This window comes from Natator depressus, chromosome 3, assembly GCF_965152275.1.
Source record: "Natator depressus isolate rNatDep1 chromosome 3, rNatDep2.hap1, whole genome shotgun sequence".
Taxonomy (NCBI): Eukaryota; Metazoa; Chordata; order Testudines; family Cheloniidae; genus Natator; species Natator depressus.
The window spans coordinates 148,887,399-148,914,286 of record NC_134236.1 but is presented as its reverse complement, the minus strand read 5'-3'; the positions used below and the strand labels follow the sequence as shown (position 1 = coordinate 148,914,286).

General features: G+C 49.1%; 1 protein-coding gene across 7 annotated transcripts in view; it reads right to left on the bottom strand.

Moving 5' to 3' along the window:
• TJAP1 (tight junction associated protein 1) overlaps positions 1 to 26,888 on the bottom strand; it is a 53,010-nt gene that overhangs the window by 9,143 nt on the left and 16,979 nt on the right. For 3 of the 7 annotated variants that reach the window (XM_074949038.1, XM_074949042.1, XM_074949039.1), the window contains 5 exons: positions 13,903 to 14,080; positions 9,922 to 10,015; positions 7,548 to 7,600; positions 4,396 to 4,554; positions 718 to 746 (listed from right to left, as the gene is read on the bottom strand). In XM_074949038.1, the coding sequence (XP_074805139.1) occupies positions 718 to 746; positions 4,396 to 4,521 (155 nt within the window). In that variant the 5' untranslated portion in view covers positions 4,522 to 4,554; positions 7,548 to 7,600; positions 9,922 to 10,015; positions 13,903 to 14,080. Of the gene's footprint in view, positions 1 to 717; positions 747 to 2,094; positions 2,242 to 3,060; positions 4,120 to 4,395; positions 4,555 to 7,547; positions 7,601 to 9,921; positions 10,016 to 13,902; positions 14,081 to 26,888 lie in introns of those variants that run through there. The other 4 variants (XM_074949040.1, XM_074949041.1, XM_074949036.1 and 1 more) reach the window with 3 other exon arrangements.

The following is a 26,888-nucleotide window of genomic DNA, read 5'->3' as shown; positions in this document are numbered from 1 at the left end:
GTGTTCCCCTCAAACAAAGAGACTCACTCCTACATGTGCGCTTTCACTGTGCTCAACTGTTCAGAAAAACCTAGAAAATACAGCCTCTCTCTAGCTGCGTCAGTTTGTTCTTCACTTGGGATTTTGAAGGGACTGAGATCTTCAGAGCTGCGTCCTGCTAAGTTTCTGTCTGTGCAAAAAGTTTTCATTCACAGTCAGCAGGGGGAGCTCACACACTACAGTGGGTCACACCAAAATGGTATACTTGTGGCACCTTAGAGACCAACATAAGCTGTAGCGCACGAAAGCTTATGCTCAAATAAATTTGTTAGTCTCTAAGGTGCCACAAGTGCTCCTCTTCTTTTTACCAAAATGGTAGCGCTTTGAGTTTTTCTCCCTTTGATGGTGAAGAATAGATGTTTAGAATCAGGAGTGTTTGCCCCACCACCTCAAACTGTAACAGCATTCAAGGGACCCTGAGATGGGTCTCCTAAAGGCATCCCATCTGCACAGAGCTCTAAACTGTCCTTTCAGGGAATGCAGAGAACCACGGCAAAACTTGGCAAGTGGGAGCAGAACAGAGAGACACCTGCCCCAGTCTCTCCAAATGGGCCTAGCTTCTCAACAGAAGGGAAACCCACCATGCAGATTCAAAGGAAGCTGGACAATGGGAGGTGGGAATCAGCACACACACAGCTGCAGTGAGATTGGAGCATGAGTAGGGAACAGGACACTTACTTCATCCTTTCTGCATCCGTCAAGGGCTCCTGTGGTGAGAAGAAAACAGCTGTAAGAACCTCTCAAAATAGGTGTCAGACTCAAGCAAGTACCAAAGGGCAAGATTTTGAGAAGTGAACTCCTCCCACCTCCCTGACAGCTCTGGGCAGGCCATGTCGTGAATAGCTAGCACCCTACATGCACTGCTTCTCAAACTAGTCAATATCAAGACAGACCACATGGTTTATTTCAGGGTCAGCAGTAGTCTGGGTTAAACCAGAGACCTTCACAGAGAGCCTGCAACTTCCTTCCCCCCGTGCTACAAGTTCAGGGACCCCGCAGTCATCACCCCACAGCTGCTGCCTCAATATTCAGCAGCCCCACAATGTCTGGGTGGTTAGGATGGGAGTCTCGTGGACCTGCATACACAAACCTATGAACCCTTCACTGTGGTGGTAGCACCCCTGTAGATAATGAAAGAACTGCTCTAAGTGGCTGAGGAGCTGGGAAGCATCTTTTCCATTAGCTTCACCCAGGTAAGCCCAGATGAGGGTTCCTCTGTGCTCAGCTCAAGCTGGTTACTGGAACCAGGCTCCTGGGTGAACCTGGACACAAAAACAACAGGCAACATGCTAAAGGCCAAGCAGCCCAACAGAAGGGCCTACAGTGCTGAGAGCAAGTCACCTGCGCCTCTCCAGCAGGCACCCCCACAACACCAGAGCTCCGGCACATAGGCAGGGACAAGGGAGCGGGTAGGAGCAGCTTAGCCTCCCCACTCTGTGCATTTGATGTGCTAGACCAGGTAACAGAAGCTGCCTCTCAACATGCCTCACTTGTGGCTGGGAGGAGAATTCCGTCTCCAGAGCCAGTTCGTGCTAGCAAGGATGGCCCTTTCTGGGAAGAGGAGGCTAACCCTGGAAGCTAGAGGTTTCTCTTTGGAAAGCCCAGGTTGTTTTCAATGACTTGAAGCAGCGGCTTTGGGACATACTGGATGGAGCCCTGGAGCCTTTGCTAAGCAAAGCACACAGGTCCCCAAAGATGACACTGCGCTTCAAAAGGTGCATATTAACAGACGTACAAGGTCCGCACATGGGACCCTGTCACAGAGATTTCCTTGGAACAGATTCAGTGCTAGCAACAATATGGTATAGAAGCAGCCCAATCATGACCCTAATGCACAGTGGGGCCATTTCTCGCTCCCAACAACCTAGAGTGCACTGCACTGGCCCATCCTGTAGAGGGTGGCCCCATAGCTCTAGCTGCACTAGACATGCTGTGTCCCCGACACTAAATGCACTGCAGCAGCCTGCACTGTATACAGCATGATACTGTCCCAGTACCAAGTGCACTTTATTAACTCATACCATACGCAGCAACACCACCCTGCAACTGTCTCACCTCTGAGGACTCCAGCTGATACCAGGCAATCAGGTGCACAAGAATCAGGCCAGGAGACGGGTGATTCCTGTTTAAATGAGTCGATGTCCCAGGAGCCCGCTGGGTGGATGGAAGGGGAGGGGTTGGCAGCTCTTCCAGACAAGGACTCTACCTCAATAGACAAGGGACTTCTCACATAAATATGGGTCTGATTTACCAGGGTATCCAGCCATTAAAGCACTAGGAGGATTCAAAGGCCCGCATAAGGCACTAGACCATCCTGCTGTGTCCAGCTCTGCACACTGGTATCCTGCAGTCTGCTAGGCAGATTCTAAACCCTGGAAGGCAGACAAGCCCCTTCAGTGGGGAAAGAGGCACCAGCTGCTGCTTTTATGGCTAACAACTCCAAGGGGCAGCTGTTCCCTTCTCCCCTTTGAACAGAGGCACTCCACCTGGGTCACAGCTGGGAGCAACACAAACAAGGAGCAGGATCTGCAGCCAAACAGGCCAGCAGGGAGGCTGGAGGTTCAAGAGGCATTAGCACCACATATGTGTGTGGAGCACAGAAGGGCTAGGTCTGGGGAGTCACAAGGGCGATGCTCTGTCCCCTCTGAGGTCTTAGCATTTTGCTCTTGGGCACCCCTAACAGCCAGTTCAGGAGGAGCCTCCCAGTGGGGAACAATGGGGGTTGGTGTGAGGGGGGCTGGGATGAAGACTGTACCCTAAGTGAGCCTCAGAGAGCCCCTCACACCACTTGGGAGGTCAAAGTTGCTTGGCCAGGCCTCCCTGAGGCAATGGAGGCTCCACATTCCATAGATCAACATCTGAATGGATGAGATGAGAGTTCAGACACAAATGCCTTGCCCCTCACTCCCCACATCAGCACTAAGGGCACCTCTGGGAGCCGAAGGGGGTGGCCATGGCCTTTTGGAGACCTCTGTCCCCATCCTGGGTGAGGGGCCTGGGCTCCAGGACACTGGCACCTACCTTGTTTAGTGCTAGGCTGAAGGAAGGGGAGGTTCTAGGTGAGGCAGTGCCCTCCTCCTGGCTCCGGTGTGTCGGAGGGGAGAAGGATGCACTCTCTAGGTAGCCTGGCTCTGTCATGGGCTTCTGGCCAGGTTTGGTGCCAAGATGCTGAGGCTGCACTTGCCGCAATTGGTGCTTGCTTCGGTCCCTCTCTCTGTCCCTTCCTCCCTCCTGACTGGTTTTCCATGAAGGCAGCAGTTGCTGCTGCTGCTGCTCAGAGGACACCCCTGCCAAACCCAGCTCTGCCAGCTGCTGCAGTTCATACTGGCACAGATCCACTACCCGCCTCTCCAGGGAGAGGAACTTCTCCTTGCTGTCCTTCCTCACCAGGATGGGCTTTCTCCTCAGCCTGGGGGCCCTCTCAGCCTCCTCAGGGGGCTTTCTCCGGCAGGAAGCCATTTCCAGACCCTCACGCTTCTTATCTGCCTTTCTCCTGCTCAGGCGGTGGCTCTTCTCAGCTGCTCGCTTGGCCCCCTCAGGCTGGCTTTCCTTCTGACCTTCTGGAGTGGAGCCTCTCGGTGAGGAAGGAGAGTCCTGGCCTCCCCCTCCTGCTCTGCCCTCCCCCAGGGATTGCAGGTGGACAGGGCTCAGCACACGGTGGGTGATCTCATCCAGGAACTTGGAGAACTGCAGCTTCTCCTCAGTGACCTTCTCCTGGCGCTTGATGGCATCGGCAGTGCTGCTGCTGCGCTCCAGTGAGCGTCTCTCCCTCGGGCTGAAGCACAGCTGAGGGTCGCTGTACTTGCGCGAGCTGCGGCCATGGGCCAGCGTCTCCACTGAGCGGGACTTGCGCAGGCTCTCGGGGCGCACTTCCAGCATGCCCGTCTGCTTCAGGATCCCTTTGAGAGGCAGATGGGTGGCAGAGACCTGGAACTTCCTGGGAGCTAGGACCTCGGCAGGCTCTTTGAACATGAGGGAGCGTTCCAGGCTCCTGCTCTTGAAGGAGCAGGTCGGCCTCCGGCCTTCGTCTCCAGACACCACAACCGTCTCCACACTGCGGCTCATGAACTTACTGAGACACCCCTGGCTGGGGTGCCGGCAGTGCTTCCCGCTTCGCCTCCCTGCCTTCCCACTGTGCGGCAGCACAGGTGACAGAGTCCGGCTCTTCAGCTTCAGCTCCGCTCGGCACCCTGCTACCTCCTTGTCACTGCTTGACTCCAGGGACCAGGAGGAGGAAAAGTTAAGGTTGCGCACCTCAAACCCATCCACCTGTTTGAGCTGGCCTGCCTCGGCGTAACTAAACCCCGCCTGCTGGCGTAACGGCGCCAGGCCCTTAGCCGCCCGGTTATCCGTTACCTGACTCTGCTCAGCCAAAATCACACCGTCTTGGTCATCTCGAAGGATGGGCAGATCGTGGCGGATCTCGCGGTGCTGCGGCGGTGCCTTGCGGTAAGGCTTCTTGGATGGAGCTGTGCTCGTCATCCTCCCTCCTGCTTGGGTGCGACAACTGGTCACCTGCCAAAAGCAGAAAGGGCAGAGAGAAGAGGGTCACCAGTGCCCCAGCCAGCCCCGAGGGCTTCCCAGCAGCAGGAGATCAAATACCCTATGCTCCCCAGCAGCTTCCCATCCAAAGTGCTGAGAGAGTAGGAGGAGCTGGCAGCCCTGGATCCTGGAACAGCAGCCGCGGCAGGGAAGGGGGACAGAGAAGAATTTAGCCGTGTCCTTCTCCCAGCCAGCGCGAACAGAGAGTTGGCACATCCTCCCCCCGCGCCGCGCGTGCACGCTGACGTACAGCGTGTGTCCAGATTATATATAGTAAACGAGAACAGGCCTCAGAGCAGCATATTGATTGGGCTCTTTAGGAAACGCCTTTTCTAATATGGAAACTGCAAGCCTTACAGGCAGCAGCGACGGTCAGGGCAGGAGCTATTGATCTCGCACTGTCACTGCCAACAGGGGCTACATGGAAGGGGGCTGCAGTCACTAAATGCGCATCCAGAGCCAAGAAGTCCTTGGCTTGCACTAGTTAAAGCCAGATTGTTCCTGGGTGTCTTGAGAGGGACTTTCTTGGGATTTGGGGAGCTGCGACTCAGGGGAGAGAAAACAAATACAAGGCACCATCAAGGCACAAGATGGCAGCTGGGGTGCGTGATGCCACCCAGCCTTCAGGCAAGAGGCTGGATTATGCCATGTTCAGTAGTAGCACTATGAGGAAGGACAGATCAGTCACCACCCACCCCTCCAACCTGTGGCAGGCTCAGACTCCCAAGCTTCAGGAGAAATGGTGCAGGATCTGAAATGGGGCAGAGACAGCAGAACTACAACGGCTCTCTGTGGACATGGAGGGGGCTTCTGCTTCCAGCCATTTAGAGGCAACTGCAGCAAAGGGCAGCACTCAGGAAAGCTCTTGCTGCCATCCAGGGTTTGCACCATTTCAGTAAGCACAAGACATGGAGTGAGGCACGCCGCAGGCAACCCAGTAATGAAGGTGCCTGCTGATGTTTCCAATGCCAAAGGCATATCAGTCCTCCCTTCGGGTGCTGGGGTAGGTAACACAGCTACCCCTATGCTCAGAACAGCCTCCCTCTTCCCACCCTCATCAGCTCTCCTTCTCCTTGCCTTAGTCTCCCAATGCTGATAATCCAACGCCGCTCTGTGCCCGGGCACCTCCCCTTCCCTCAGCACTTGTGTGGCATCTCCAGCTCCCCTGAGTTCAGACTAAATCCTCTCCCTTGTGCACAGGAGCTGCTCTACCGGGGCAGAAGCTCTCCCAGCCTGGCTCCTTTCAGAGCATTATTCCCCCTCCCATAGGGGGAGCAGGGACCGTTAATTCAATGGCTCGAAGACTTCCTGTTCCTAATCATCTCTGCAATGCTCACAGTGCCCCTCCCAGCCTGAAAACACAGTTCCTAGCCTGCAGCCCCCAGAACACACAGTGCACAACCACTCTCTTCATTTGTACATCCCCACTAGTGCTCTGTTGTGTCCTGTCTGACACCTAGACTCCCACTCTGTGGGGTAAGGACTGTGCGTATTCCTTGCCTGTACAGTGCCTAGCACAATGGAGCCCTGGTCCCTGTTGAGCTTCCTAGCCTTTATATAAACAACAATCATCTCCTGTTGTGTCACTCTTTGCTTTGCCAAACACAGAAGTTCCCACAAGCCCCCTCAGATGCATGGAATGCCCTCCTTGAACTGATTTGTAAGGCCACTACCCCTTCTTCTATCAAATCCTTGGAGCTCACCTTTGCTGCGATGCCTTGGGAAAGGGCAGGTTGATGGCGACAGATGAGGCAATTTCTAATAGTTCTGAAGAGCAAGTCTAAGGTATAGAATGTGTAGAAACACACACTCTGTATCCCTCTCCCTCGCTACCTGGGCATCACTTGTCTTTGCAGAACAGAGGTGGGCAATAATTTTCTCAGGGGGGCCACTCCACAAATTTTGGTAAGTCATCAGAGGCCACATATTTCTACTATATTAATGAAATTTTTAAATTCTACCCCTCCACTGCAGTGCCATGTAATAAAATAATTCATGCAAAAACTGAGGGTGCAGCAAGAGGTGTGGGGTCTGGAAGCTCTGGGCTAGTGCAACATCTTGGGGTGCAGGGTCTGGGAGGGAGTTTGGGTGCGGGAGGGGGTTTGACCTGGGGCAGGGGTGTGGGAGGGGGCGTGACGTGCAGGCTCTGGCTGGGAGGTGCTTACCACAGGCGGCTCCCAGCCGGCAGCACAACAGGGCTCAGGCAGGCTGCCTGCATGCCGTGGCCCCCACCACTCCCGGAAGCGGCTGTCACGTCTCTGCATGCCCCTTAGGAGGGCAGCGGGTCTCCATGTGCTGCCCACGCCCAAAAGCACCGCCCCCGCAGCTCCCATTGGCCAGTTTCCAGCCAATGGGAGCTGTGAAGATGATATTGGGGGTGAGGGCAGAATGCAGAGCTGCCTCCCCCTCTGCTAGGGGCATGCAGAGACATACCAGCAGCAGCCAGCTGCTTCCGGGAGCAGGTCGGGCCATGGCAGGCAGACAGCCTGCCTGAGTGCCCCGCTGCGCTGTGGGACTTTTAGCAGTCTGGAGATCGCGAGGACAGAAGTGTTAGATGGGCCGGATCCAGCCCACGGGCCATATTTTGCCCACCCCTGTTCTAGAGCGTAAGCACAGCACCCAGCAGAACGAGCCCCAGTCCTGACTAGAACCTCTTGGTGCTACTCTGCAAGACAAACACCAACGCTGCTGGGAGGTAACCACTGGGGCCTGTTCCTTCTGCTGCTCATTGCAGGAGCTGAGGCACATCGGCTGGGTGATAAACCTGCCTTGCTGGAAAGGCATTTCTTCTCAGAGAGAGGTGCTAAGTCCTGACTGAATGGCAGCTCATGTTAGCCACGCAGCAGCTAGGTGACCGAGAGGGGTCTTCTTGTTACCTCCTCCCACATCTAGGAAGCACAGACATGTGCTAGTGCAGATGTTACCCCACAGCAATCTTTGTACCCCATGACAGCTGGAGCACTTACCAGCCTGCGCTCAGAGTTGAAGTCTCATGTAGGGGGACACTCACTCAGATGCCCTACAGGTGAGAACACAAAGAATTTAACAACCCCCGCCCAGAGACCACTTGCATGCCCCAGCCCACCCAAACACGGGTGCCTGTGCCTGGCTGCAGCACTCCTAATGCTCTGCTCTCATGTGTCTGTGGGGGACCATGTGATAAGGGAGAGAACTGGTCCCCATCTGTGAGCCCCATGGGAACTTCTGCTTCAAGGCTCATACTCAGCAGACAGAGCAGGGACAGCCAGAGGAAGCTGGGCACTCCTTGCTCCCCAGTCCCCAGGCTTTGAGTGCCCTTGTTACTGCCCAGTCACAACCCTGTTTTAAAATAAAGCATATATAAGTTTCTGAAGTGGCAGGCCCTTCTCCCCACACAGCCCAGAATCTCCTTGACAGGTGGGAAGCCCCATGTCCCCTGAGATGCCGCAAAAGCAGTCCAGCAGAATCTACGCTCTGACGTTGAAGGCACGTTTCTAGTCCTTTGGAGTGGGTAGAAAACTTCCCAGTGTTACCCTGGTGCAGCACTTTCCCAGAGCCAAAACAATGGCTCTAAAAGCCCACTCCTGCTTCCAGTGATGGCAAAAGCAAGCCACTAGCAGGAATGGGGCCCTTAAGAGCATGACACATTTTCCCATTCACCTCAGTGGGAAGTTAGCACTGAACTCGCACAATGCTGGATTTGGCAATGTTAACTATTTCCCTGCTGAGCATTTTAGCAGAAACATTTAGCTAATGCAGGTATCCAGCATTATTGGTTGCATTGGTGGCACCTAACAGATTCTTATTCAGATCAAGAGGGGGTACTGCATACTGGAACGGCTCCATGGCCTCTATATTAGAAAGAAGAGCAAGCTACTCCAGTTTAGACACATGAGATGCTGTTCTCTGGCTCCTGGCAACAGTCACCACAGCTCCAAAGCCCTCCCTGTTCTACAGGGGTCTCTGAGGTGAGGTGCTCCCTGACAAACACACACAGTACAAACATAAGGAGACTGACACCCGCCTGCTCTGAAGGCCAGAGCCCAGGTTATGCAACCATCACAACAAAACATATTGAGATACTCTGGTGATAGGAGCCAGACAGTCATTTCCTTGCACCGCCCCAGGCACTACAGAAATTCCATGGGGCCCTCCCTTCCCCATACACCTCTGCTGCAGACCTTTCTCTCTCCATGGCACCCAGCCCGAGGAGGTGGGGACTGGAGCGTTTGTACACATGCAGAGGGAGAGTCATACACAAGGCGAATGGAACAGGCAGGCAGCAGCGACTATGCAGAGCTCTGCTGAAACAAGTTTAAGAGATTCCCCTGGCATTGGCCTGGCCCCAACAAGCTGGCTGGCCCTGTTCCCTACTACAGTGCTGTCCTTGGGCCCCAACTAGTACAGGAAAAACAGCTTCACAATGGCATAGCTACCCCTCCCCAGGGCCCCAGCACAGCTACAAGACACAGAGAGAGAGACCAGCTCAGTACAGCTCGTACCCACTCATCCACAGATAGGAGACTCCAAGCAGGGATGCAAAAAGAAAAGGAGTACTGTGGCACCTTAGAGACTAACCAATTTATTTGAGCATAAGCTTTCGTGAGCTACAGACTTTCTTGTTAAACCCTGGATTTGTGCTGGAAATGGCCCACCTTGATTATCATACACATTGTAAGAAGAGTGATCACTTTAGATAAGCTATTACCAGCAGGAGAGTAGGACGGGGGGAGAGAAAACCTTTTGTAGTGATAAACACCCATTTTTTCATGGTTTGTGTGTATAAAAACATCTTCTGTATTTTCCACAGTATGCATCCGATGAAGTGAGCTGTAGCTCAAATAAATTGGTTAGTCTCTAAGGTGCCACAAGTACTCCTTTTCTTTTTGCGAATACAGACTAACACGGCTGTTACTCTGAAACAAGCAGGGATGGGCTCAGAGCAGCTCCTGTTGGGTCGGCTGTGGCACTGACTGCTGGCAGATGACAGCTCCAAATGACTACCACCAGTTTGGCATAGGAAGGCTCCCTCTGGTCTCACCTGGTACAGCTGCTATGAATGGCCTAAGAGAGTCCTTGCTGAGGTCTCCACTGCAGGGACGTTCAGAAGGCTCGAGCTAAAGGTCTGGCCAACTCTCAGCTGGCAATTCCTCAGTCTCACTGTGACTATCCTCCTCCCTTCCCTGGTATCCAGCACCTCTGCCATTCCTCATTCTCACCCCATTTGCCTGACCCCCAGGGTGGGAGGAGGACAACCCCACCTTGAATTCCTAACCCACTCCACAGTCTGAAACAACTTCCAGAGACATTCTGACATTCACATCATCCCCCAGGTAACCGTCCCTCAAAACAAGGACTCACAGATCCAAAGCGACGTCCCGTCCAAACATCTCCCGGTCCACCTGCCTCCAAGTCAGCTCTCCCCTGGTGGCATCTGGCAGCATCTGAATGGCTTCTGAAACACGAGAAAGGAAACTTGGCATCAGTCACCTATCAGCATCACATATGGACTCACATGCATGTGCGCCCAAATACAGCCATGCACCAGGGCTGGAGTCTGCAGCTTCAGGAAGCTTCCCCGTGGCAGAATTTCACAGTGCAACCGGCTCATTGCCTCCACTGTGTCCTGGAAAGGGAAGGGCTTTCCAATTATCCCCTCATGGAGCAGGGAATTCCAAGGAGACCAGGAACTCCACTGCCCCCAAATAAGGAGCAGGATTGCTAAATGGCCGGATGCGTCCCTCAGTACAGCAGTGGCTTTTGGCAGAATGACTCCAGGAACGACAGCAGAGTTGCACCTCCTCCCTTGATTTTATTCCTATACAGTGTGGTGTGTGTAACCGCTCTCACTCTAAGAAGTTAGTAATTGCCACAGCGGCCCAGGGGGAGCAAGTGGACTTTCATAATCCTTCACCAGCAATATGGCTGGGGCCCTGGAGGCATAATATCTAGATTGTCCCTTTGCGCACCAAAATCAGAGGGCAGGATTCAGAGGAGCGACACTGAAACAGGCCTCAGTTCAGAGTGGAATGGAAACGCCAGCTGACACATGGGGCTGTTTGTTCTGAGGGAGGGGAGGATGGACTGCTGAAAGGCATGCAGATAACAGCCAGAATTGGGCACACAGCATGCACTGATTCTGCCCCATACTCACCAAGCTGTCAGCAACCCTATCTCGGGTGCAGCCCTGATACTGCAGCCAAGTGTGTGAGACCCAGAGCATCACAGCTTTGGCCTGAAGCCATAGAAGGAGGTGGCTAAGAGCCAGGTCTCTGGCCACTCTAATTAGATCTGTATTGCAATAGGAAACTTAATCTCCCAGTCCCTTTTATCTGTCCTCGCTATCTCTCATCAGCAGGCAATGCTCCTCAAGAATTAAATCCCACCCCTCTTCTGGGCTGCTGTCTGCAATGATGCTGATCCCATTTCAGAGTCCACTGAGAGATGCAAACACACTGGGAAGGATCATATGGGGCTGTCATTCTTCCAAGACAGTCTCCCAGTGATCAGATTCAGCGGTGGGCATGGTCACCCAACACTCAGAGGGACAGAGGATTTCAGGGTAACAGAGCAATTCATTCTATTTGTACAAACTGCTGGGGAATAGTTCTCGTCTCCCTCCCCTCCCCCGCCCACACACAAGGGGGTGGGGGTGCACCTCTTCCCCTTTAGGCAGAGGGAGCCCAGGGCTCTGAAAGGAACATGCTTTGCTTCCTACCCCAATCATCCTAACTGCCTCCATTCTCCAAGTTCTAATTCACAAGTGATGAGGTCCCCATGCATGGCTTCCAGCATTAGCTGCATTTCCACTCCAGGTGCTCCCTTCCTCCTCCCGAACCCATTCCTATCTGCCCAAGTGACACACCATGATGATGCTGTGAAGTATCCCGCAGCTAATGCTTGCTCTGGGCATAGGGAAGTGCTAATTAGCTTCACTGCACAGTCATCCTCTCCTCAACCAGAAGGATTGTCAAGTATGATTTGGGGCCTGGGAAGGGGTAGGAGGAATCAGCATCCTTGCCCTCATCAGGAATGCAATGAGAACAGAGAACTGGAAGAGGAACTGCTCCCTGCATCTACTGCGCAGGCTCCACAGAACTGTATTAACTTTGTGTTTATAGCGCATCTGAGCCACGAGGTCTATCAGCAGTGCTCCTGACAATGCAGCTGCCAGCTCCAGTAATAAGAGAACAGTCTTGGCAGTACACTCTAAAGCCCAGCATATTCAGAAGGGGCAGGTAAGAGGAGGACTGCGAAAGAGTTCCAGAGTCAAGGGGTACTTCCAGGAAATGTTCCCTGCTAGTAGTTTCCCTCTCTCACACCAAGGGGGCTCCAGCTCAGGTGTCTATGTTGATCACAATCCAGTTTTCTCAAGACAAGGCTTCACTAGAGAAGCGTTCCTGGGGCAGCCAGACACCAATGGGCTAGGGTACCCCGCAAAGCCCAGAACTCAAGATATACCAATGAAAGCTACCACTGCTGCTCTGTCCTGTGCATTTAGTTACTACTGTTAATCCACCAGTTTCACTCTGTTTTGGACTGAATCTTTTATTTGAGTCCAATGAGACGGACCTCGTTACATAACACTCTGGTGTGTAACAGTTTCACTCTACTAAGATCACAGAAAATGAACTCTTTCCCATCTGCAAGAGAGCCAGAAAGTCCCCTCCCCCTGCCTTGCAGATATATCATCATCAGTCATAGACTCTAGCTGCCTCAAGTAGTGGGACTGATGCTCAAGACAATGGAGCAACCAGACAGGTCAGGTAAAAGCTGCTAGAATTTCATCAAGAGATCCTGACCAGGAGACTACATTAGCCTGACTGAGGCTAAAACAATCACCACAGACTGTTCCCCAACAGTCCAGCCATAGCAAGAGAGGGCTGCAGGGTATTAATTACAGGAAGTTTTAGCATCCAAAGAGGAAGGCTCTCTTTGGAAGCTGGCTAATCTCTTCAGTCAACCAGAGAATCCCAGCTAGAATTAGGTTCAAGATTCATTCTGCTACTAAGTAGCTTGTAGCAGGTTAGTTGCTCTCAGCACAGAAACATGCATCCCCCTACTAGGCTGGCTTTGCGTATCCTAATGCTCACAACACAGGTTGGACTAACAATGTTACACTGTCTGTCGCCTCAGAATCAGGATGGAATTCCATGGATTTTCACTCATTCCTTGCTCTTTCATATCAGTAAATCTTGACAGCTAGGTAGACAACATTGCTCCAAGCATGTGACAGGTCACAAGAGCGATCAAAACAAAGGGATCAGACTGGCCATTAAGCAATGAGCCCTACTTAATAGTTAACATTTTTCAAAGTTAATGAGATCAACAGAGCCCTCAGATTGAAAGCTTTTGTTGTTGCTGAGTATAAGATGGATCAGGAACATGAACAGGTTGCCCAGATAATGTGTCCCAGAAGAACCCCTTGTAAAGTTACCAGAATCACACCTCCCTCACAATTCCCCTCATCCCCTCCCACTCAAAACAGATCACAGGTTTTCTTTTTATTTAAGTTTTAACAAGTTTACAAACCCTTGCCATGTAAATATAAGAAACAAAACCATCATTACAACAGTTGCTTTTGTTTAAAGAAACATTATAGGAATATAGTCATCAGATCTTTCTATTTACCAGGGTGTTAACATATTACAGAGTAAGCATCATTAGTATTCCCCTTCTATAATATGCTGTTTCTAGATCACAGGTTTTCTAATTCAGCTGTAGTCCATTCACTAGGAACATATCCCATTACTTACTGCATTGATCGATCATCAATTTCTACAGCGCCTTATATCCCAAACCCTTTTATAAACTTGAACTGATCAACAGTGCACACTCCCTACATCCATCCACCATTAACAGGCAGCCACCTCTGGAGTGGAATGCAACAGCTGATTAACAGCTGAACAGCAACATTACACAAAAGGTTAAGACAGGAAGCAAAGAATCTGATACCCAACCAAAATGTAGAGATAATGCCAGTGGGGCAAGTTAAAATTTGACCAGGATACCAAAACTAGCATTCCAACTCTCCCTCGCTCTCTTTGTTTAATAAAAGTACTGAAAAATCTTTAATGGTTAGACTCAGCATTAGCTCAGAGAAGAGTGCCATCTACTGAATTATCTGCACCACTCCCTACTGTACAAGGTTTTCACTGAAGATATCCCACCCAAATACTGAACCAGATTAGCTTGGGCTGTGCTCTCTTCAGATCTCACAAGATGGTCTGGCTGCTGGCCAAGTAGTTCTCTGCTCGAGTTCCCAGTTTACATTTGCTTTCCCTCCCCTCACACATATGCCCCTGTTTTTAATCCCCTCCCCCGGAACAAATTTTCTCTTACCTGTGCTATCTTTAAAATGTCTCCTCTGCAGGCAGAGCTAAAGAATCATCGTTAGGCCTCATACTGAGACAGCAACAGCAGCAAGGCAGGGGCACTTCTGTTTTGGCATAAGCCTCTTGAAGGAGATACATCAGAGCATTCCAGTCCCTTGGTGAATAGTTCACAGGAAGCAGATGAGCTGTCAAAGGTTCCAGAGGATAACAGTGATGGCCCTGACAGTATAAAGTGAGTGTTGATCTGAGGCCTAATACTCTGGCAAGTGCTGGCAAAACACAGGAGGGAAGTTAGGGAGCCATTGTTCTAAATTCTCTCTCAATGAGCAGTGAAGGAACAGCTGCAGCAAGCAAACTGTTTGGAGAGCGGTGAGAGAGTGTGGGTGAACATTTCTGAAAAAAATCAACAAGCAGGAATCCCCTTTCCCAGTGCTCTGCCAGTTCTTGTGCTGTGTGGGTGGGCATAGGAGGGGAAGAAGAGGGAGAAAGAAGAAATCAGTAAACTGGAGTATGGAATCCAAAATAAGCCACTAAATCAGACAAACCAGGCACAGGTTAAGCTTTGCCTGGTCTTTCCTCAGGCAGCATAACATTCACTAAATCTTGTATAATCCACAGCAATCTAGATCAGCAGCCCCTCTGTCTAGTCTCACAGTCTTGGCGCTCTAAGAAACCTACACTCCCATAACTCACCCCATAACAATATAGCCGACCAACAGGACCACTAAAATAACCCTCTAGCACGCAAGTTATCACAGCACTAAAGGATGTTCCATATTCTGGGTCTTTACATATTCACTGTAATACGCTGCCTCAAACATCCCCATCCATGAACACTCTCCAGCTACAGAGAAGGCGCCACAGAACTAGTGTTCTGTGTAGTACGAGAACACATCACCAGCCATCAGCAATATCAGGACGGATAAGCTGGAGTGCTGATGAGAAGCGCAGTCGGGAAAGTAACTGAAATACTTCCCTGATGGACTGTATTTTCTAAACGGACAACCTACCCTACATTCTCAACTACTGAGGGACAATCTTTACTCACTGCTATATTTGCGTTCCACAACCAACTCTCTGTATAACTTTTCATGAGTAATGTCCCCAAATACTTGGATGCTAATATCTAAACTGTATTGTTAAATCTAATCTAGTCACCTTAATTTCGGTTATTGCTGGTTATGCACTATATGTATTTTATGACTTTTAAAAACAAACTTTGTATTTGTGGATAATCTAAGCACTATACCCAGATGTACAGACACTCGTTTCTTAATTCTGTGTAGCATATAATTTAACATTAGCTTTAATAACAATTTTAAATCTGTTTTTATCCCCTGGGGCTACTAAAGAGATTCTTCCCTCCCACATAAAAAATAGCAGCTTGTAGCAATGCCCACCCAAAGTGAACATTACCGATTCCGTGGAAGCCTTAAATCCAATGCTGATGCTGCCAGGTGCTAAGCACTGCATGGCCAAGGCAAAAGCAAATGCCAGGAAACAGACTTGCTCTTAATGGCAGTCAGCTTCATTCCAGAGCTGTGGCACTCCAACGAGCCTGATTTTGGTCATTCACTGGTTAGATACAGTCCTCCGCTTCATACAGAAACCTGGACAGGTTGCACTAATTGGACATGGCCCAGTCTACTGTTGTTGGCTATGGAGGGAATTTTGAAGCCTTGATCACGCAGTGTAACACAACCTAGGTACACAAGTGGAATAGTTACAGCTGCTGGGGGACCCATATTTGCCTAGTTCCTGATCTGTTTTTTTTAAAATCTCAACCCTAATAATGTTGCATTCACTTTTGATGATTGATATTTTAAGTGTTTTGACTTTAACCACCGATTGACAAGTGTTTTGCACTTCAGCAGCATGTCCTACGTGAACATTAACAGATTCATGTTCCCCATTTCCACCCACCAGGAACTATCCCCATTTCACAGGTGGAGAAACTGAGGCACCAAGAATGGAAGTGGCTTCCACAAAGTCACAAGGTGAGTCAACAGCAAAGCTGGGAATGGACTGCAAATATGGTTTCATCCAGTGCTTTTACCTCAAGAAAACACCTCATTTCCATGAGGTTTGGCTTGGAAAAGGGAAGAGCCACAATTGTTTTGGAATTTACTTCAGAAAATTCATTAAAAACTCAGACGTAACGTTGCATTAGTGTAGGGTTTTTTGCAAGTAATACATACACACACACACACCCTGTAGCCAGAAAATACATATTCTAAAGGTAAAGGAGAAAGGGCAAGCGTGCATGGTATAAGCACATAACTGAGCTGCAGAGCAACGAGTCAGAAATGCCCTGGAATCCCAAACAAGCAAAAATAAAGCATCAACTCTGACCCCCTAGCAGGAGAGGGATCTTTATACCAGGTTTAGTTCTCTCTGCTTCTAGGCTTTCATCCCAGAAAGACTTCTTTTGTTTTAATTACCCTTTCATCAGCAAATGGTCAGAGACATGAAAGGCAGAGGATGGTACAGACCTAGCTGTTGTGTGTAGATTTACAGCTATATCTGTATCTGAACAATTATGTGTATGTCCTTGATGCCATGTAAACTTTATAGCTGCTAAGGTCCATTTCTGGCACAATGGGAATGTCTCCCCCTTTCTCCAGATTCCACGCTGGAGGAAAAAGCACTCTCCAAAAGCAGGTGGGGATAACAAAAATGCAGCCTCATCTTCCTTGAAAGAAAAACTCCAAACACCAGTCAGCTGGAAGTCTTTCATATTGCCTAGGTGACATCCAATCATACTTAAAAGCATTTCTATGGAAACTTTAGCCATCCTCTCTGCTAGCCATCCTATTAAGCTTGTTAGACTGGGCAATTCCATGGTCTATACAGCACTGAGCACACAGATGGCATACAACCTAGCGTAGCTAAAATCTACAGACTTCTGAGCTGTGTAAGGACAGTGAGATGGGCCTGTCCCCCTCCCAACCAGCCTAGACATCTCTTATGAAAGCTCCGTTTATGTACAGCCAACAATAGCTCTTGATAGGCTGGCACTCTGAGGGGAGATGCTGTCCAATCTTCCAGTGGAGTGGGGCTGGTGGCCATTATCATACCACTTGCACCCACACCTCTCTTCAGTCAGGAACATTTCCCCCTTAACACCCGCGAGGTCTCCACATCGCGGGGTGGCCAAGTGTTCCTCACAGACTTCTACAACACAGTCCACGGCCACTCCTTTCTCTGCTACTAGTGCAGTTCATTGCATGCTGGGACCTACAACTTCAATACTCTACCTAGATCACAGCAGTCTGACCTACTGAGAGCAGTTGTTTCTACACACCATACATTGAGAATGAGGAGAAAAGAGATTGCTTTGTAAAGATACACTCTGGGCTTAGCAGATTCAGAGCACAGGCCAAGGGCTGGAGCAGGCACAGAATTTTCCCCCGGCTTTGTAAGTGGTAGAGCAGTACGGTTATTGTAGCAGGGTGCAGTCCCAGAGCACGTCCCCAGGCAGAGCGGCACTGCAGTCAACCTGCCTCAGTTTCCCTCCTGGGTTTTTCAATGACTCTGCTTTCAGGCCAGTTCAGTTGCTGAAGCAACTTAGCCAGAGGGCAAAGCCACAGACGTTCACCCCTTCCAGGATAATCAAAGTTCAAAAAGAACATGCCAATCTTCCATCTCAGTCCTGAGTCAAGCACACAACTGTCTTCAACCCTTTGCATCCTGGAGTCAACTTCCAGCACTCCTGGCTCTGGTTTGTCCCTTCTTCCTCCCCTTAACAGCAGGGGTTGCTGCACCCCATCCAGTATAGGGGGAGCCCACACCCACCCTTTACCAAGTACTCCTCAGCTCTGGAAACCCTAAATAATGGGGCTGTCTGCTCTCTGTAGCCACAAGCTGCCCTGGCTTCTCCTTCCCAGGGCCTTTTCCTATATTTGCTGCCCCTCCTTCCTGGGCTCAAATGTCTCCACCTTTGGAACAGGGTGGCCACAGCCTTCCTTCCTGGCACTGTGGCTGGCTTCCCCCAGCCCTTCAGCTTCTCCTTGGGATGAGGCTCCACAGCCCTCCTTCCTAGGTCTATGCAGTAGTCGTCACTGACTCCCTAGCTCACCCTCATCAGGGATCAGGTTCTGCTCCAGGGAGTCTCCCTCCAATTCTCTCCAGAGTCTAGGATCCCTCAAGTGAGCTCAGTGCAGTCGTTTACCGGCTGAGCATTACTGTCATCTGTCTAGGCACTTGGCCCCCATTCCCAAGCTGTCTGCTGATTCTCCCCCTAACACCTATTCTTAACGTGGCCATGTCTTGGAACAGGGACTGACTGGCCCCAGGCCCCACAAGGGCCAGACCACTCTGTTACAGTTACTTTTTTTGTTAAGGGACATAGTGTAATAGTGCCTTCATAGAACTAACACTCCACTAGTCATGTGAGGGCTGAGGACAGGTGGATGCTGCTGTCTTCCTGAGATGCTGCAGAGGGTTGTGTTGGCCAAACCTGTAGAGCAGCTTGTTTGCTTTCATTCCTTCTGCTTAGTGTAGGCACCACGGGCAGGGCCCCAGTGATTCCATGATTCTGAGTTGCAGAATTTGCCGTACAGGGAAGCAACCACAGCAGTCCTACTGGCTACAGGAACACCAGCACTTAGGACAATTAGCAGATATTATTGCAATCTACTGCCATATTGGGCTCCCTGCTTTCCTCTCCCTACTCCACAAGGGGGAGACCTAGCTATTTATGAGAGCAGTTTGCCACCGGAGTAACAAGAAGGAGCTTCCTCAGGCAGTTAGGCTTTGGACCAGAACGCTGAACCTCAAACCCTGCAGATCAGCAGCCCCTAACCCAGTGTGAAAGTTAACCCTGGAAACTGAATTTAAGAACTGGCTGTGTGATCCCTACAACCGGTCTGAACTCTGGCTGATGGGAAGGGAAAGGGATAGGGCCCTCTTACCTTTCCTACACACACACACACACACACACACACACACACTTTTGTCCTTTTCACTCCAAGCCCCCTCCTAACACTTCCTAGCAAGCAGGAGGAGGTGGGGATGGGAACAACATAGTGACCCCAAATCCTACAAGATCTCCTGGTTTTACAGTAACAATCTGTATCCCAAAGCAAACTACCAGTAAGCTGCAAAGCCTGGAAAAATAAATGCACAGTGATTATTCCCTGTTAAAGGATGATAAATGGGGGATATCTGATGGAAAAGTTGGGGACAACTTGTTTCAGAAGACAGAGGCAGTAAGGAGGCGGCCAGCCATTTTAGACTTGATTCGGACCAACAGAGAGGAAGGAATTGGTTGCCCCTCTGAAGGCTGAAGACAATTTGGGTGAAAACGATCGCAATGATAGATTTCATGATTCTAAGGAGAGGAAGGAGTGAGAGCTACAGAATAAGGACAACGGACTTCCAAAAAGCAGACTTTAGCAAACTCTAAGGACTGGTAAGTAAAGTCTCACGGGTAGAAGGGAAAAAGGAGTTCACCAAAGCTGGCAGTTTCTCAAAGAGACAATATTAAAGGCATGACAGCAAACTATCCCAATATGAAGGAAAGATAGAAAGAAAAGTCAGAGGACAAAATGGTTATATCAGGAGTTCTTTAATGACCTAAAAAGAAAAGGAGTACTAGTGGCACCTTTCGTGAGCTACACGAAAGCTTATGCTCAAATAAATTGGTTAGTCTCTAAGGTGCCACTAGTACTCCTTTTCTTTTTGCGAATATAGACTAACACGGCTGCTACTCTGAAACCTTTAATGACCTGAAAAATCAAAAAGGAATCCTACAAAAAGTGGAAGCATGGATGAATAGCTAAGGACGAGTACAAAGGATTAGCACAAGCATGTAGGGACAAAATCAAAAAGGCTAAGGCACAAAATGAGTTACACCTAAACAGGGACATAAAAGACAGTAAGAAGAAGTTCTTTAAATACATTAGGAGAAAGAGAAAAAGATGAAGGAAAACATAAATACTCGACTCAGCAGGGCAGGAGAGCTAATTGATTATATCAAGCAGGCTGATGTGTTTAATACCTGTTTTCCTTCAGTTTTCACCAAAATAGTTAATTGTGCCCAGATGCTTAAAAGCAGGGCTTGATGAAATTCACCCAAGAGTACTTAAGGAACTAGCTGAAGCAATCTCAGAACCCAGAACCATTAGTAATTATCTTTGCAAATTCATGGAGGACGGGTGAGATCCCAGAGGACTGGAGAAGGGTGCAAACAGTACTTACAGTTAAAAAGGGAACAAAGAGAAGCTGGGGAATTATAGACCAGTCAGCTTACCTTCCATATCTGGAAAGATACTGGAATAAATTAGCAAACAATCAATTTGTAAGCACCTAGAGGGTAACAGAATAATAGCCATCACAAAAGATTTTTCAAGAACAAATCATGCCAAACCAATCTAATTTCCTTCTCTAACTGGCCTAGTGGATGTGGGGAAGCTTTAGCTATATCTTGATTTTAGTGAGGCTTTTGACAGTCCCACATGACATTCTCATATGCAAACTAGGGAAATGTCACTGTCATACCAGAAGTCTGTATCTAGTGGGGTCACGCAGGGGTCTCTCCTGGGTCTGGTACTATTGAATATCTTCGTTAATGACTTGGACAATGGAGTGGAGAGTATGCTTATAAAATCTGTGGATGACACCAACCTGGGAGGGGTTTGGATACACTTTGGAAGACACGATTAGAATTCAAAATGATCTTGACAAATTGGTGAATTGGACTGGAATCAACAAGATGAAATTCAATCAAGACAAGTACAAAGTACTACATTTAGGAAGAAAAAAATCAAATGCACAACTATAAAGTGGGGGAAAACTGGCTAGGCAGTAGCAGTGCTGAAAAGAATCTGGGGATTATAGTGGATCACAAATTGCGTATGAGCCAACAATGGCAAATATTCTGGGGTGTATTAACAGGAGAGTTGTATGTAAGACCCGGGAGGTAATTGTCCGGCTCTACTCAGCACTGGCGAGGCCTCAGCTGAAGTACTATATCCACTTTAAGAAAGACGTAGGTTTAAATTGGAGCGAATCCAGAGGAGAGCTATAGAAATGATAAAATGTTTAGAAAACCTGACCTAGGGAAAGGTTAACAAAATGGGCATGTTTAATCTTGGAAAAACACGACTGAGGGGGGACTGAAAACAGTCTTCAAACATGTTAAGGGCTGTTTTAAAGAGAATGGTTATTTGATTGTTCTCCAGGTCCACTGAAGGTAGGACAAGCAGTAATGAGCTCAGTCTGCAGTGAGGAAAACGTAGGTTAGACAGCAGGAAAATCTTTCTAACGACAAAGATAGTTAAGCACAGGAATAGGCTTCCAAAGGAGGCTGTAGAATCCTCATCATTGGAGATTTTTAAAAACAGATTAGAGAAACACCTGTAAGGAATGGTCTAGGTTTACTTGGTCCTGTTTCAACACAGGAGGCTGGATTGGATGTCCTCTTAAGGTCCCTTCCAGACGTACATGTCTATTCTACACAATTCTACACAATTCAGCTGTAAACTCATTTATTAATATTTTTTTCCTAATCTCATTCTGCCACAGAGCATGGAGTCTGGTGAAGATTTCAGCATTACTGAACCACAAATCCAGGAGTCTCTAAGGGTATGTCTGCACAGCCCGCAGAAGCGAGCCTCCCAGCCTGGGTTGACAGACTTGGGTTAACTGCGCACACGCTAGTGCTCTAAAAAGAGCCGTGTAGACCACCCTTTGAAGTTCCAGCTCTGTCTGTAGCTCAGACTCTGGAGCCCAACTCATTACCTAGGCTTCTTTTAGGATAAAAAACCTTAACACCCCTGCTTGTGGGGTGCCACATGTAGGGTAGGGTAGAGTAGTGTGCACCTCATCACCTCCAGTTTGAGATTGCTCCTTTCGTGTCAACGGATGCATCCCTGAACAGTGCTGGTGCTGCATTCGCATCTGGACACAGCAGGATGGCCCGCACAAGTTGAACAGAAACAGGCACCAGCAGCACCTGATCTGAAGACTATGTCAGAGGGAAAGGGAAGCAAGAAAATGAAAACCAAGGCATCCCTAAAATTCTGTTGTTCACTGATCAAGGGTGGAGGCAGGGAGGGTCTTTTGCAGATGGCAGTGGTAATCCTCAAATGCAGCGGTAATCCTCAAATGCAGCAGCTTTGACTTGTGAGGTGGAATTTGGAAGTGACTGGCCTGGGTTATGATCACAGACTTTGGGCCTGCTGGGAATTCCCACAGGAAGTTTCATTACGTGTAGCATGCATTCCACAGAGGCAGGAAGGACAACTTGCTGTAGAGACTGGAGGCTCACTCAGGACACATCAGAGGGTTTAATGAAGAAAGAAAGTTCTGTGTTCTTTCCACAAGACTTGACCCAAGACTTTGCACCTCCATATTGGCCAGTTCAAATGGAATCAGATTGCTCCCTTGGGCCATGGCAGATGGATCCCCCTGGCCAATAAAGACTTACAGCTGGACAGGGGAGGATTGTACATGGCAAGGCTACAGAAAACAAGTGCCTTCTCCTGACAGCATGTTGAACAATGGGACAGATTATTATATATCTGTGTCCCCCGTCTACAGTCGTCACTGAACTTCCAGCGCTGGAGTTGTCAGTGACAGGGGCTGGTCTCTTCAGGTGTGTGTGGAAGAGAGTGGCAAGAGCAATTCAACCCAACACTCATTTTAAATATTTAACTGTATGAAGACTGGATGTGTCCTCAGCGAGAGATTCACAGGAGTGGAAGAAAAACACCAAAACAACTCCAGTGATCACAGACTCTGGAGCCTCTACGTCTCCTGTATGTCTCTCACATACAGTTCGTACAGACTACACCATGATGGCACTAGACACCCAATCATCAACCATTCGGGAAAGAAGCATGCAGGCCACAGGGAATGAACCAACCTTAACTGACCTTCTTGGTGTAAGTTTCAGAGTAACAGCTGTGTTAGTCTGTATTCACAAAAAGAAAAGGAGTACTTGTGGCACCTTAGAGACTAACCAATTTATTTGAGCATAAGCTTTCGTGAGCTACAGCTCACTTCATCGGATGCATACTGTGGAAAATACAGAAGATGTTCTTATACATACAAACCATGAAAAAATGGGTGTTTACCACTACAAAAGGTTTTCTCTCCCCCCCACCCCACTCTCCTACTGGTAATAGCTTATCTAAAGTGATCGTTCTCCTTACAATGTGTATGATAATCAAGGTGGGCCATTTCCAGCACAAATCCAGGGTTTAACAAGAACGTCGGGGGGTGGGGGGGGTTTGTAGGAAATAGGTTACCTTGCATAATGACTTAGCCACTCCCAGTCTCTATTCAAGCCTAAATTAATTGTATCCAATTTGCAAATTAATTCCAATTCAACAGTCTCTCGCTGGAGTCTGGTTTTGAAGTTTTCCTGTTGTAATATCGCAACTTTCATGTCTGTAATCGCGTGACCAGAGAGATTGAAGTGTTCTCCGACTGGTTTATGAATGTTATAATTCTTGACATCTGATTTGTGTCCATTTATTCTTTTACGCAGAGACTGTCCAGTTTGACCAACGTACATGGCAGAGGGGCATTGCTGGCACATGATGGCATATATCACATTGGTAGATGTGCAGGTGAACGAGCCTCTGATAGTGTGGCTGATGTTATTAGGCTCTGTGATGGTGTCCCCTGAATAGATATGTGGGCACAGTTGGCAACAGGTTTTGTTGCAAGGATAGGTTCCTGGGTTAATGGTTCTGTTGTGTGGTATGTGGTTGTTGGTGAGTATTCGCTTCAGGTTGGGGGTCTGTCTGTAGGCAAGGACTGGCCTGTCTCCCAAGATTTGTGAGAGTGTTGGGTCATCCTTCAGGATAGGTTGTAGATCCTTAATAATGCGTTGGAGGGGTTTTACTTGGGGGCTGAAGGTGATGGCTAGTGGCGTTCTGTTATTTTCTTTGTTAGGCCTGTCCTGTAGGTGGTGACTTTTGGGAACTCTTCTGGCTCTATCAATCTGTTTCTTCACTTCCGCAGGTGGGTACTGTAGTTGTAAGAATGCTTGATAGAGATCTTGTAGGTGTTTGTCTCTGTCTGAGGGGTTGGAGCAAATGCGGTTGTATCGCAGAGCTTGGCTGTAGACGATGGATCTTGTGGTGTGGTCAGGGTGAAAGCTGGAGGCATGTAGGTAGGAATAGCGGTCAGTAGGTTTCCGGTATAGGGTGGTGTTTATGTGACCATCGTTTATTAGCACTGTAGAGTCCAGGAAGTGGATCTCTTGTGTGGACTGGACCAGGCTGAGGTTGATGGTGGGATGGAAATTGTTGAAATCATGGTGGAATTCCTCAAGGGCTTCTTTTCCATGGGTCCAGATGATGAAGATGTCATCAATATAGCGCAAGTAGAGTAGGGGCGTTAGGGGACAAGAGCTGAGGAAGCGTTGTTCTAAGTCAGCCATAAAAATGTTGGCATACTGTGGGGCCATGCGGGTACCCATAGCAGTGCCGCTGATTTGAAGGTATACATTGTCCCCAAATGTAAAATAGTTATGGGTAAGGACAAAGTCACAAACTTCAGCCACCAGGTTAGCCGTGACATTATCGGGGATAGCGTTCTTGACGGCTTGTAGTCCATCTTTGTGTGGAATGTTGGTGTAGAGGGCTTCTACAACCATAGTGGCCAGGATGGTGTTATCAGGAAGATCACCGATGGATTGTAGTTTCCTCAGGAAGTCAGTGGTGTCTCGAAGGTAGCTGGGAGTGCTGGTAGCGTAGGGCCTGAGGAAGGAGTCTACATAGAGATCTTGTAGGTGTTTGTGTACGTAGACTCCCTCCTCAGCTATTACCAGCAGGAGAGTGGGGTGGGGGGAGAGAAAAACCTTTTGTAGTGGTAAACACCCATTTTTTTCATGGTTTGTATGTATAAGAACATCTTCTGTATTTTCCACAGTATGCATCCGATGAAGTGAGCTGTAGCTCACAAAAGCTTATGCTCAAATAAATTGGTTAGTCTCTAAGGTGCCACAAGTACTCCTTTTCTTTTTGGTGTAAGTTAAAACCCACCACACATCCAATCCTTTTGGAGGGAGCAAGCATGAGTTATTTTGCTGCAGCTATTAAGGCAATGTTGCTGCTAGGACATGCCCCTGGAGTGACTCCATTCTGCTCTGCTCTCCCGCTGCATTCCTCAGGTTGTTTAACATGGATTTGGCTCCTTCGTTTCCACAAGTAAGGAGAAGCCTGAATGCTGACTGCCGTCTGCAAACACAGCCCAGGCTCCACCCCCGCATGCCTGCAGGCCACCAGGTGTGGCCAGAAATGGCACAAGCTACACACCAAACACACCTTTGATGTGGAGCTGAAAGCATGTAGCCACAGGGCACAAACAGCACGCCGCCTGCTGCCGTGCTGACTCGCTGTGCAGGAATGCGGGCTACAACCACAGGCCAAGACAGACAAACACGGTGCATTCCACACCAAACAGGGAAAGAAAACAAGCAGCTGAGCCCACATGCCCTCTGCATGCCCACATGACCTCCCCACACAGGCCATGCCACCTCCAGAACCTCCACCACGGCCTCAGTCCCAAACCCAATCAACCAACAGGGAGTAGGAGCCCCATGTAGCTGCGAAGCAAGGGAAATAGCAAAGGACAAGAGAGTTAATAAAGCAACCCACAGAGAAAGGGGAAGAGACGCTGTCTGGGCTGGGAAGTAACTGAACATCAGAGTTCGTAGAGTAGCAGGGAAGGGAATTTCCCTGTTTTCCTTATATATAAGTCAACAGACAAACCTGTGAGTGAGTCTTGTTAACAGGAGCAGACAGAGCTGAACTCAAGTGCAAAGCCTGAAGCTGAATTCAGGTATGAAACAAGTCAGAAGGGCTGGGCCTTGGGCCTCCCATAAGAGACACCAATTTCCTTTTTCTAGGTCCACTTTCACACACATCCTTCCCTGGAGATACAAAACCACTCCCATTCACTCTTACATGCGCACACACCCTACCCCAACATCCTTTCACACATACTGCCAGCACAAATTGATCTGATCTCAGTTCTACTCAACTCCTCCGTCTCTAGGTAGGCACATGGCCACTTGTATTAACATGAGGAGAACTCAGTCAATACACACAAAGATCTCAGATGCCTGGTAACCTCTGCCTAAGGTGATCCCTTCTCACAGAACTCCACCTTGCTGGATAGAGTTACAAACAAGCCCTGGCTCTCTAGCCAGAAAACTGCTTCTCTTGCCCCTCAACTGAAGCCCTGCTCCCATGTTAGGAAGCCATTTCAAAGGGAAAAGCAATAAGAATGATCCCCAAGAGGACACGAGTGGCCAGCATCCCCAAGCAGCCCAGGTTTAGCTGACTCTCACATACTCTGCCTTTCTGTTTCTTTTCTTTGAACTCAAAAAGAAGAATCACCAGCCCACTTTGTCTATCAAAGTGTGGGCAGCTATGGAACTTAGTGATCAGTACTCTCACTACCAGGCTGGAGACCTGGGTTGGAATCTCAGCTCTCTCTCGTGCCAAGGGCTCAGCATTTAACAGAGACAGGAAACACAACCTTCAGGACCAGCATTGCGGTGAGCGTATGCTTCATGTGACACTCTTCAACAACAGGTTTCAGAGTAGCAGCCGTGTTAATCTGTATTCGCAAAAAGAAAAGGAGTACTTGTGGCACCTTAGAGACTAACTCAAATAAATTGGTTAGTCTCTAAGGTGCCACTAGTACTCCTTTTCTTCAGCAACACCCACCCATGGGCTCCAAATGGAATACTAGCCAGTGGTCATTAGCATGCAGGCTGGTGGCAGCAGCTATGCAAGGGGATTTTAGGAAGGGCTGGGATTTTGTAACATGCATAGGACAAAAACAGAGAAACTAGACCATACAGAGATACAGCAGAAGAGATATTCCCTTCTGCTCCTCAGCTACCAAACGGCAGGGTGAAGGGGGGCCGAGGAGAAGAGCAGTACCACTTCCCAGCTAGAAGTGAGGCAGAACAGCACTGTAGCAATAGTACTGTATCCTGGCACTGGGTAGAGCGGTACTCCTCCC